This window comes from Syngnathoides biaculeatus, chromosome 6 (assembly GCF_019802595.1).
Source record: "Syngnathoides biaculeatus isolate LvHL_M chromosome 6, ASM1980259v1, whole genome shotgun sequence".
Taxonomy (NCBI): Eukaryota; Metazoa; Chordata; class Actinopteri; order Syngnathiformes; family Syngnathidae; genus Syngnathoides; species Syngnathoides biaculeatus.
Window position 1 is genome coordinate 4,552,375 of NC_084645.1, and position 12,488 is coordinate 4,564,862.

The 12,488-nt window shown below is 45.1% G+C and overlaps 1 protein-coding gene across 7 annotated transcripts in view; it reads right to left on the reverse strand.

Moving 5' to 3' along the window:
- LOC133502021 (anoctamin-1-like) overlaps positions 1-12,488 on the reverse strand; it is a 199,870-nt gene that overhangs the window by 140,031 nt on the left and 47,351 nt on the right. For all 7 annotated transcript variants that reach the window (XM_061822299.1, XM_061822297.1, XM_061822296.1 and 4 more), the window contains 2 exons: positions 9,026-9,081; positions 7,134-7,175 (listed from right to left, as the gene is read on the reverse strand). In XM_061822299.1, the coding sequence (XP_061678283.1) occupies positions 7,134-7,175; positions 9,026-9,081 (98 nt within the window). The remainder of the gene's footprint in view (positions 1-7,133; positions 7,176-9,025; positions 9,082-12,488) is intronic.

Sequence of the window (12,488 nt, forward strand, 5' to 3'; positions counted from 1 at the left end):
TATATTTGTATGATAAATTTAAAAACTGTATATATTATATTTATAAGGTTATATAATTAAAGATTTTCCTAAATACCTCTATTTGTCTCAAATATGAAAAGTACAAATACTGTTTACATATTTTAAAAGTTCTGATACCTGCATAAAAATACATCCAGCACTATTCGCAGGTGGCTCCAGTCCCAATTAACCATGAAAAACGAGGGATTACTGTGGCGTATACACATTTCCATTTTAGAAATTTCAACATATTCTGCTCTTCAAGGTCAGGAACAATTGTAACATTATATTCTACAGGGTGTCACATAAATCTCCGTGCGTAGGAGACAAAATACAGAGGTAACGCTACTTATGAGCATTTCTAGTCATGAAAAATTCAGGTTATGAAACGCTTCCTCGGAAAAATATTAGGAGTTACGAAGGAAAGGGAAAATAGGAGCTGGATCCCCCAAATTCTACAGAATGTAGACATCCTTTACCTTGGTTTGTGTAGCTCCACAGAGCTCCTCTCCCACTGGCCATCACTGTAGCATCTTCCTGGCATCCTATTGGCTAGGAATGATGTCGATCTTTTCCCATGATGCACTTCCTGTATCTTTGTGTGGCGCGTAAGAGCTGCTCTCCCATTGGCTATCTCCCTAGCATCTTGTGGATTACTGTAAAGCCACAGTCACATATAGCTTGCAGGACCTGATCGATCTGGGACTGAAGCATTATAACAAAGGAATACCAAAAGGAAAACAATATTCCAGAGGACATCACGAGAGCACCGTGATCTCGGTGGATAGTCGCTCTCAGCAAGCGACACCGAAGGCGGAGGGAGTGCAAACAAAAACGAGGAGGTCAGGCGGACCTGGCTGCTAAGCTGAGAAAGCAACCTCACAAACCTGCGCTTCCAACCATCTTTTTGACCAACACAATATCCATCACCCACAAAATGGAATAATTGGAATTACAACTAGCCACAAGCAGCTGCAGTATTATTTTCATCACAGAGACTGGGCTACACCCGCGAATCCTCAATGCTGCAGTTTTGCTAGCAGGCCGCACGCTACATTCACAAGATAGAACCAAAGACTCCGATAAATCCAGAGGGCGAGGGCTTTGTGTCTATGTTGAAAACGTATGGTGTTCTAACAGCAGGATAATCAACACCCACTGTTCCTTCTGATTTAGAGGTCCTTGCAGTCTCGTGCAGACCATTTTATCTACGGAGGAAGTTAACAGTGGTCATTGTGGTAGCTGTTTATATACCGCCAGACACTAATGTTACCGCAGCACTTAGCCATCTGCTCGTGACTGTAAACAAACCGCAGCTCGCCCACCCTGAAGGAGTATTGATTGTTGCTGGTGATTTCAACCAAGAGTGTTTAAATACTGTCTTACCCAAATTCGTCCATTATGTGACGTGTCCCACCAGAGGAGACAAAACCCTGGACCATGTTTACTCCAACATTAAACATGTATACAGGGCCTCCCACCTCCCCCATCTTGCTGGATCCGATCATGTCTGCGGTATCCTTGCGCCCACATACATCCCCCTACGTAAACAAAGACAATTACAACATCTCAGGTGCAAGACTGTTTTTCATGCACTGTTTGGGAATTATTTGAACACCAGAACCTCCAGGAACAAACAGTTACTGTTCTGTCTTACATAAAAAACTGGATAGACACTCTCACTGTTAAGAGATGTATCCGGGTTTTCCCCAACCAAAAACCCTGGATGAGAGACTCAGGCACTCCTGACAGCAACGCCACCTTCAGGTCTGGGTACAAGGCACAGTACAGTGGTGCTAGAGCCGACTTAAAGATGGGCATCAGAGTGGCCAAGGCGGCCTACAAAAGAAATATTGCCTCACAGAAAACAACTCCAAAAAAGATGTGGGAGGGATTACAACACCTCACAAACTCCAACAGAAAGAACAAGATGTGTGTCAGAAACACAGACGCCTTGCTGGTAGAGGAACTAAGCTGTTTCTTTACCCGTTTTGAGATGGACAGCCCAAACCCAGGCTCATCACAACGACCTCCAATCAGCAGCACACTGACACTCCAAGAAAATGAAGTGAGAGGCATACTCAGGACTGTAAACACCAGGAAGCTTGCTGGCTCAGGCAGAGTGCCGGAGAAGGTACTGAAGGCCTATGCTGGTCACCTGATGGGTGTTTTCACAAAAATCTTCAACAGCTCAGTGCAACAATCAACAATTCCCTCTGCCTGCAACCTGCAACAATCATCCTCATCCCCCCCCAAAAAAATCTGCCATTGACAGTCTAAAAGACTACAGGCCTGTAGCACTCAACACCTGTGATCATGAAGTGCTTTGAGAGGCTCATTGCACGCCACATAAGGGGCTCACTTCCTCCCTCACTCAACCCCCTACCAGTTTGCCTAGCTCTCCACACTGCACTGAGCCACCTGGAACACCAAGGGAACTACCTCAGGATGCCTTTCATAGACTTTAGTTCAGCATTTAATACCATCATCCCTGGTATTTTGGTTGGCAAAATCTCCCTCCTTTGAGTATCTCCTTCCATCTGCTGCTGGATTTAAGACTTCCTCACAAACCGTCCACGGGCTATCAGACTTCACCCATATCTACCCTCCTCAATCACCCTCAGCACCCAATCCCCCCAAGGCTGTGTAATGAGCCCTCTGCTGTACTCTCCGCACACATATGACTGCATACCAGTCCATCCCAGCAACTCCATTATCAAGTTTGCTGATGATACCGCTGTGATCGGGATCATCACAAAAGGAGATGAGTCATCCTACAGAAACGAGATTGGAAAATTGTTAAAAGGGTGTTCTGCAAACAACCTCACACTGAACCCCACAAAGACAAAGGAAATCTTCCTGGAGTTCTGGAAGTGCGGCGTCGACCCAGTTGCACTGGTCATCATTGGGGAGTGTGTGGAGAGGGTCCACATGGACTGTGAATACCACCACAGTGGTGAAAAAGTCCAGCAGCGACTACATTTCCTGAGAGTGGTCAGGAAGAACAACTTGGAAGATCAGCTATTGCAGGCTTTCTACAGAACCACCATGGAGAATATCCTCACATACTGCATGACAGTGTAGTATGCTGTATGTGCAGCATTGGACAGGAAAGCTCTGCAAGGAGTGATCAACAGTGCCCAGAAGATCACTGGCTGCTCTCTGCTCTCCCTAGAGGACATTGCCAGTAATTCCCCAATCACAGCGGAGCCACTAATATTGTAAAGGACTCTTCACATCCTGGTCACCACCTGTTTCACCTGCTGCCCTCCGGCAGGTGATACAGGTCACACAAAACACGGACAACCAGATTCAAAGACAGCTTTTTCCCTGGAGCCATCAACTCCTTGAACTCGAAACCACTGAACATAACAGTACTGTAATGTAATACAGTATGATGCAACTGCGCTTTACCAACGCCCGGGCAGGGAGAATAAGACTGAAAAATACACTGTATTCATTTATTAATTTATTTATTTTAGCAATAACTGTGCCTTAATGTGATGATTTTATCTGTTGTTTCTACCCAAGATCTTCTACTTTTATTCTATTTTATTCATACATGCACCTTGTGGAGCAGCACTCATCATTTTGTTGTATGCCAGCATAGAATTACATTAAAGGCTTTTGACTTGATTGATTGATTAATTGATTGATTGATTGATTGATTGATATACATACATACATTATGTACTTTGAATGTTTATTTTGGGCAGGGATGGGGTAGGGTCGGGGGGCTTAGAATGGATCACGCGATTTATATGTAAAATATGCATTTACTTTTAAAAAAATCATGTTAAGAAACCACTTCCGGAACGGATTAATTTTTTGTCTTTATTGTCTCTTGTTATGAAGGAAAATTCAGGATACTGTCACGTCCCATCGGAACGAGAGGTAGGACCCAAATGCAGGAACTCGGAAGACGCAAGGGAGTTGAAGAAGAGACACGTTTATTGTATGCCGACGTCGGGGATCGAGCAGGCAGTCCGGTGCAGCAGCGGTTGTTGGGGCGTCGGGCGAAGAGAGCAGATGAGTGGGCAGGCAGTAGTCGGTACACGGGGAAACAATCAACGCAGGCAGAAGTGTCAAGGAGACAGGCTTACAGGATTGGTCGGAGAACGGACGAAGGTCGGTACACACAGGTTCAGTCAGGAATACGAGAGTGCTGGAACGGGACATAAAGCTCAACGAACTGGCGGCTGACCAGTTGTCACTGGGTCCTAAATATACGGGGGATGATCAGCCCGCATGAGGCACAGGTGTGTGCCTCCCAATTAGCGCACCCGCACAGCTTGTGCTGGAGCGGCAGGATCATGACAGATACCAAGGCAAAAATAGTCGCTGGATTCACAACCACCAAAATTCCACTGAATGGAAACATCCTGTATCTTGGTTTGTGTGGTGCGATAGAGCTAGAGCTGCTCCCCCATTGGCTATTGGCGTAGCATCTTCCTGGTATCCGATTGGGAAGGAGGGATGCCAGTCGTTACTCATGATGCTTTTCGTTTACCTTTGACATTTGAGTGTCACTGAATCACATGCTTGCCTTCCACAGAATTTACAAGTACAACATATTTACGCGTTTTTCATTCAAGTTTTTTAATCTTCCTTCACCACGGGCCCCAAAAAACTTTTGTGAAATTAAGTTGTGTGCATGTACTGTACATTCATACATATATTTTCTCTCAGTTGTCAAATGTTTGGCTCCTCCTGTGTCCCCCACGATGCCTTTTGCTTTGCACTCACCCGTCCAAAAGCATTTGTGTGTGTGCGTGTGTGTGACTAGGGGATCCTCGCCTTAGGCTATTTATAGGTAAAAAAAAAAAACGCTGATGAAAACTTCATGTTCCAGAACGAATTAATTTCGTAAGTAGCGGCACCACTGTACATTTCATATATATATGGTTGAAACGTGATTTCTTGTATGTAATGCGCAAAATTTTCCAAAAATAGTTTTAAAAAGTCAATAGAGCACATTAGATTGAGGTATAGATTAAAAATTAAAAAATCACATTGTATAGTCGTATACAGGTACAAAGAGTGGTAAAAAAGGTATACATATACATTTCAATGTGAGATTTGATGTCACTCCAGTTTCCTCCCACATCCCAGAACATGCAACATTAATTGGACACTCTAATTTGCCCCAAGGTGTGATTGGGAGTGTGTCTGTTTGTCTCTATGTGCCCTGCGATTGGCTGGGAAACCAGTTCAGGCTGTACTTTGCCTCTGCCCATTGAGAGCTGGGATAGGCTACAGCACTCCCGCGACACTTGAGATTATAAGCGGCCAAGAAAATGGATGGATCGATGTTACATATATTTGTACGTATTTCAGTAATGTGTGCCACCAACGTGAGCTTTGTGACCTGCTCGCGGGAGTTTGCTATTTTACAATCACTAGCGTAGCATATTTGTTGGTACTGTACCAAACATCATAAACGGCTGGATGTGAGTTTGTTTTAACTTCAACTGAGACAAAATAATGGCTATAAAAGTTATGAACAAAATCAAAGGGGAGCCTTGGCAGAGTCAGACTCTAACCGGAAACGAGTCTGACTTATTGCTTGCAATGCGGACAAAACTCTGACACTGCTCGTGATGGGATCGAATAGCACATATCAAGGCGTTCGCTACCCCTCACTCCTGAAGAAGCCCCCACAAGACTCCCCGAGGGACACGGTCGAACCTCTCCTCCAAGTCCACAAAACACATGGAGACTGGTTGGGCGAACTCCCATGCACCCTTGAGGATACTGCTGAGGGTATAGAGCTAGTGAAAACATGCAACATTAATTGGACACTCTAAATTGCCCCTAGGTGTGATTGTGAATGTGGCTGTTTGTCTCTATGTGCCCTGCGACTGGCTGGCAACCAGTTCAGGGTGTACCCTGCCTCCTACCCGTTGACAGCTGGGATAGGCTCCAGCACTCCCGGGACCCTCATGAGGATAAGCAGCAAATAAAATGGATGGATGGCTATACCTAATGTTTCTGTCGAGAAACATTTATTTTTCTTATGTATGGAGACTTATGAGACACCTTGTATCCATCCATCCATTTTCTACCGCTTCTCCAAGTCGGGTTGTGGGGGAAATAGCTTCAACAGGGATACTCACACTTCCCTTTCACCTGCCACTTCTCCAGCTCTTCCGGAGGGATCCCGATGCGTTCAGGCCAGCCGAGAAATAGTCTCTCCAGCGTGTCCTGGGTCGTCCCCAGGGTCTATTTCCAGTGGCACATGCCCGGAACACCTCACCAGGGAGCCGTCCGGGATGCATCTGCATCAGATCCCCTAGCCACCTCATCTGGCTTCTCTCAATGCAGAGGACCAGTGGCTCAACACTGAGCCACTCCCGGGTGACCGAGCTTCTCACCCTATTTCTAAGGGAGGGGAGAGCCTGGACACCCTGCGGAGGAAACAAATTTTTAGCCGCTTGTATTTGGGATTTTGTTCTTTCATTCACAACCCACAACTCGTGCCCATAGGTAAGGGTATGAATGTTGATCGACTAGTAAATTGAGAGCTTCGACTTTTGACTTAGCTTCCTCTTCACCACAACGGACCGATTCAAAGTCCGTATCACTGCAGAGGCTGCACCTATCCGTCTGTTTTGTGATGCTCCATTCTTCCCTCACTCGTGAACTCGACCCCAAGATACTTGAATTCCTCCACTTGGGGTAGGATCTCATCCCTGACCTGGAGACGGCATGCCACCCTTTTCCGACTGAAGACCATGGCCTCATATTTGCTGGTGCTGAGTGTCATCACAGCCGTTTCACACTCGGCTGCGAGACGCTCCAGTGAGAGTTGGCGATCACGGCTTGATGAAGCCAACAGAACCACATCATCTGCAGCGATGGTGAGGCCACCAAACCGGACACCCTGTACGCCTCGGCTGCGCCTAGAGATTCTGTCCGTAAAAGTTCTGAGCAAAATTGGTGACAAAGCCAAGGCTGATGGAGTCTACCTCTCACCAGAAACAAATCCATATTTTCATATTAGGTATGTATTGTACAATGATTCATGTTGTGTATACTCAATTATTCCCAAAATCTCTCATTTGTGAGTTAAAACTGGTTATTAAACCTGTGAAGACTTGGGTAAGAAAAAAATAAGTCAAAGGAATACTTACTTTTCTGTCATTAACCTCTGTTGTCTCTTCATCAATATCTCCCTATAGAGGGGAAAGCATATTTATTGTATTTGGAATGGAAGTATTCTCAGCATTTGCAAGATTTGGATGCCTTTGTCAGACTTCTCAGACTTTTGCATATTTCAATGTCCAGAAATCTCAAAAACCTTTAAAATCTAAATTAGTCGGACTCTTGCATTTAAAAAATAGTCCCCAAAATTTTCATGATTTGTAGAAATTGTGAAAACTTCACATTTCGTCTTTCCCTGCAATGTAAGACATTTTTAATTAAAACTTGTCACGGTGTCTTTGGCCTCAGAACTTTATCGGCGCAGTTGCGCACAGATTGCTACAGATTATGCACTTACTAACCTCGATGTGTTCTGTAGTTGTTTGATTCTGACTTCTGAAATTTTATTCTCTTCATTCAAATTTCCCATATGCTAACTTTTTTTTTGTCTCTTATTTTTCCTGGTAGGAGTCAGTCAATAGTTTCTTGGTTTGGGTCTTTAGGCTTATAATGTTGTATTTTTTTTTCCATGATTCTCATTTTTTTCAGTATTACTGTCCATCTTCCTTATTTACTTTGTAAGATTTAAGATAATTTGTCAATTTTTTGACTGATATTTTCTCATGTGGCTTTCTGAGATTCAGTTTTGGTACCCCTATGTTGTGTGTGAACCGTTTGTTGTGTTCTCTGTGCTCTTTATTTTATTAGAACATGTTTTGGGGACTATTTCTCTTGAGTCTGTTTGGGGGAATATGTTCACAGTGTACCCATTAATGACAATAATAACTTTTAAAAGGTTATTTAAATAGATACAGAATAATCTCCAAAATTCTGAAGATCTTTGAGAATCCCCAAAGCTTTTGCATTATTTGATAGTTCATCTATAGAGGGAATGCGCCTACACAATAAAATCACGTGATTTTTATTTACGCCGCCATACTGCCAGTCAAACAAAGGACTGAAGCGTTGAAAGTTAATTATGTTGAGACGCAACGAAAATATGTCTGATAGCACAACACCCAAAGTTTTGTCCGATCCTGTTAAACATTTATAAGGGGTTAATAAACAAAGGTATGTGGAAAAAATAGAGACACTTGGCATTGAGGATCCATTTTTGATGCCGATGTCGATGAGTCCATCAATCAGAAATTTGACTGTTAATTCGCATCCCTGTCTTGGACAACTGGATACACACATGTGTCTGGTGAATAAGTCGTCGAGATTTACAAAGAAGAGTTTGAAAGAATATAAAAGTCTGGACGCATACAAATACTTGCTAACGCTTCGTTGCAGAGGCTAGATAAAGGCCCAATCAAAATATACAATCTTCCTTGATCTGTTCTCAGTCAGGAATAAATCCCACATTGTGATGGACCCACTCAGATTTTTTTCAGTACAAATACATAACTATGATTGGAAAAAAAAATAGGACAGGGAGTCGTCTCCTCCGTAAACCTCTCTGTGACAGTTTATTATTTTTTAAAATACGCATTATTCTCAAATGAGTCAACTTGGAATTATAAAATCTTCTTAATAATTGGAGATTAAGAAGAATAATTCCAACCTGAAATGAAACAATTGCTACATAGGCATGTGTATTTCATTGGGCACCATTGATCCCATTTAATTGCCGAAATCCATTGATCTTTTCTGGTCTTTTCAGATGGTATTATCCAGAATATCTTTGAAGAACTGTCTCGTCTATTGTGACAACCAACAGCAAAACGGGTCTCGGGCGCTGTGAAAAGTCTGCACCGGTTCAGCGACTCCTGCACTGCCGAGCAGCTTTGTTTGACCGGCAATTTAGTGTCGTAAACAAACCGTGACATCACGATCTCTAAATGAGTTTTCATTGTTGCCGAGCGATCTGTACAATACTCACATCGTGGAGAGGGTAGGCAGCTGTATAAACACCACTACCTAAGAGACTTGTGATACCTGCCACAGAAAAAAAATCATTAGTTTTGATGATAATGGTCAACTAAAAGTTTCAACCGCTCCTGATTTTCCCTGTTTCATGGCATAGGTGTCATTGACAGAAACAGTAATTCCCAAGATATTCAGATATTTTGGAGAAGAAACTAAGAAGATCTGTCTTTCAGTTCAAGTGCAATAGCTGATGGATGATGCAAGAAGACAATGACCCAAAGGACAGAGGTAATTCAATAACTGAATAGCTTCAACTGAAGAAATTGCACCTTCTGGAACAGTCCAGTTACAGTCCTGACATCAAAGCAATTGAGATGCTGTCGCCGGACTTCAAGAGAGAGATTGACAATTGACATGAATATTGCTAAACCGAAACATGAATCGATTCTTCTATTTTCTGTACAACTTATCCTCACTATGGTCATGAGCGTGCTGGAGCCTATCCCAGCAATATTTAGATTGGACGCTGTAAGAATAATTGTGATCATAATTATCATACATCTGCTTCCAATAAAGAAATGCTTTGCTCTGCTCTCGATAACATGGCAGCGTCCTAGCAGGAGATGGCAAGAACAAAAACGTCTAATCATCAGAACTGTTAGAACTGCTGCCTGTTAAAGAAATGATGACCACACATGTATTCAGCAATCTTCCACACATGCACACGCATATGAACAAACATGTACACTTTGTTTCAAACTGTTTTGGTTGTCGTCTCCTTTTTGTAACATCCATGTAAATAAGGGGCATCTTAAAACTAAGTAAATAGAGGTGCTGAGGAGAGGATAATCACAGAGTGCAGCGGTGAATTGTACGAGACAGTTCCTCTCCTCTCTCCTTGCGAGACTTGAACTGGTGTCTTTGCTTCCTTTTTTGTCCTGTTTAATGAATGTCTGATTGGTGAACCTGACAGACGCGTAGGATCCCCTCAAATGTTCGCCATCCAATCGGAGTGAATTGTAGTTGTTTTTTTTTTTGTGAAAGAGGCATTATCAAAAATTCCTTCTAATGATTGTGCAGATGTGAGCTACTGTATAACTGTGGCAAACGTTTGACTGAGATTATTTTTTTCAAATGAGGCTAAGCTAATTATGAAATCCAAAGGTTACGATAATTGTTTCACTCTACACTGCTTCCCTTAAGTATTGTCAGGGGCCTGGACTACCCACTGCACTGGGCGTTGCTTCCTGTGAGGGACGTGGCCAGGCCACTGCCCTGGGCGGTGCCTCCTCTGACAGCTGTCACACAGCTGTGTTGCATGTTGGACACTAATTGACCAAGCACTTAAAGTGGTGAATGTGTCATCGGCCTTAACCAGTTCGTTGCATATGTTTTAGGAACCTTGTGCTCGTTTTTGGATCTTGCCTGTTGCCTGGCGTTTTTGTGCTTCCACCTGTTTTGAACTGCCTTTTCATGTTCGACCTCATTCTGGAATACAACCACTCGAAAAATCATGCCCTTGCCTCTGAGTCCTTCATTTGGGTCCACCCCCGTGCCGCTGTCTTATGACAGATCAAACTGTCCAGAACAGGACCCAGCAGGGAAGACGCAGCGTCGCCGCCCACACTGCTGGGCACGCCGCCTGTCTGCCTCCCAGTGCTCCCAGCCTGAGGACCAAGAATCTCGTATCCCGGTGCGCTCCGCCTTGTTGTCCTTTCCGACCGCGCCATCTGCACCACCCTGGTGTCCTGATTATTTCCTGACAACGGCCCACTCACCACCACATATTTCGCTGGACTCAGATTTTTCGGATTATGCAAAAGACCTGAATTTATATGACTGGCCGCCTGATTCTGACTCAGAGACTGACTTCGGTTTTTCTTTCCTGGTGTTCAGTCCAACTCAGTTTATTTTGTCACCCCATGCTTTCAGCCCCCGAGTGCCTTCGTCCTGTGCGTCCAAGTCCTCTTCCTCCAATTCTTTCTGGGGGACCCGTTTGGCCATCTATCCAGGCTCTCTGCGTGGGGGCCAGTGACGAAGCATAAGTAGGGTGCTGCCTTGTCCCTCCCGCTGCTCTCCGACCAAACCACAGCGGTATATTGCTTCCACCCCAGCGACGAACACGCTACAGCCGACATCCGTCCGCCACTCTCCAAATCCCACGCTCCTGTTCAGGTGGTGGCAAGCTTCGCGGCCGCCTCACGTTCCTGTCCAGGAGGTGGTGACGGCTTGTCAGCCGCCTCACATTCCTGTCCAGGAGGTGGTGACGATATCACGGTGCCCTTCATTTCATTACCAGCGGCGACAGGTATTCGGAAGTCTCTCATTACTGTCTAGACGGTGACCGGCCCGCGACCACCCTACGGTTCTGCTTCGACGGCGACCGGTCCGTGGCCGCCTCACGACCCTGTCTTGACGGCGATAGGTATTCTGTCTCCCATTCCTGTCTCGACAGTGAGAGGTATACGGCCACCTCACTTCCCTGTCTTGATGGCTGTGGCCTCCCTCTCCTGCTTCAATGGCGACCGGTCTGCGGCCGCCTGAGGACCACACCACGACGGAGACCAATCTTCGGCTGCCCCCCGACCTATCCTTGGTGGTAACTTATTCCCGACCGCCTCATGACCTAGCCTCGGCGGTGACCAACCCACGGCTGTCTCTCGACCGAGCCTCGGCGGCGACCGATACCTGACCGCCTCACAACCACGTCCTAGAAGGTCTTCATCCGGCGCCCTCGCATGCTTCCGTCTGGTTCCTGCTTCGGCGTTGGGTTCCACCTCGAGGGTGTCCGCCCGAATCACCCTGTGGGGATACTGGTGCTTGGCGTCCTGGTCGACCTTCTGACCTGCCCAGCCAGACGCCTCGCTTTGGGTGACCTGGATTACCACCTGACAGACTGGTGTTGGGGAGTCATCCTAGTGGAGACTCTTCTGTCACATAGAACACCAGACACCTTCTGCCAACTGTTCCACCCCACTTGTACTCATTTCTTCACTTCTTTACCACACCCTCCATTGCTCTGTATTGTTGACCCCAACTATTTTAAGTCATTCACCCTCGCTATCTCTTCTCCCTGGAGATTCACTCCTCATCCTCTGCCCCCCACGTTCATCCACATATATTCCATTTTACTTTGGCTAATCTTTATTCCTCTCCTTTCCAGTGCATGCCTCCATCTTTCTAATTGGTCCTCCGCCTGCTTCCTGCTTTCACTGCAGATCACAACATCTTCTCTTCTGCTAGTATTCTAATACGTTGGTCAAAAACTCCAAAGCCACCTCTCCAAATTGCTTCCATACCTCCACTGGTATGTCATCAGGACCAACTGTCTTTCCATTTTTCATTCTGTTCAGTGCCTTTCTAACTTCCCCCTTACTAAACATTGCCACTTCCTGGTCATTCACGCTTGCCTCTTCAACTCTACCTTCTCTTCATTCATTAACTTCTCAACTCTACCTTCTCTTCATTCATTAACT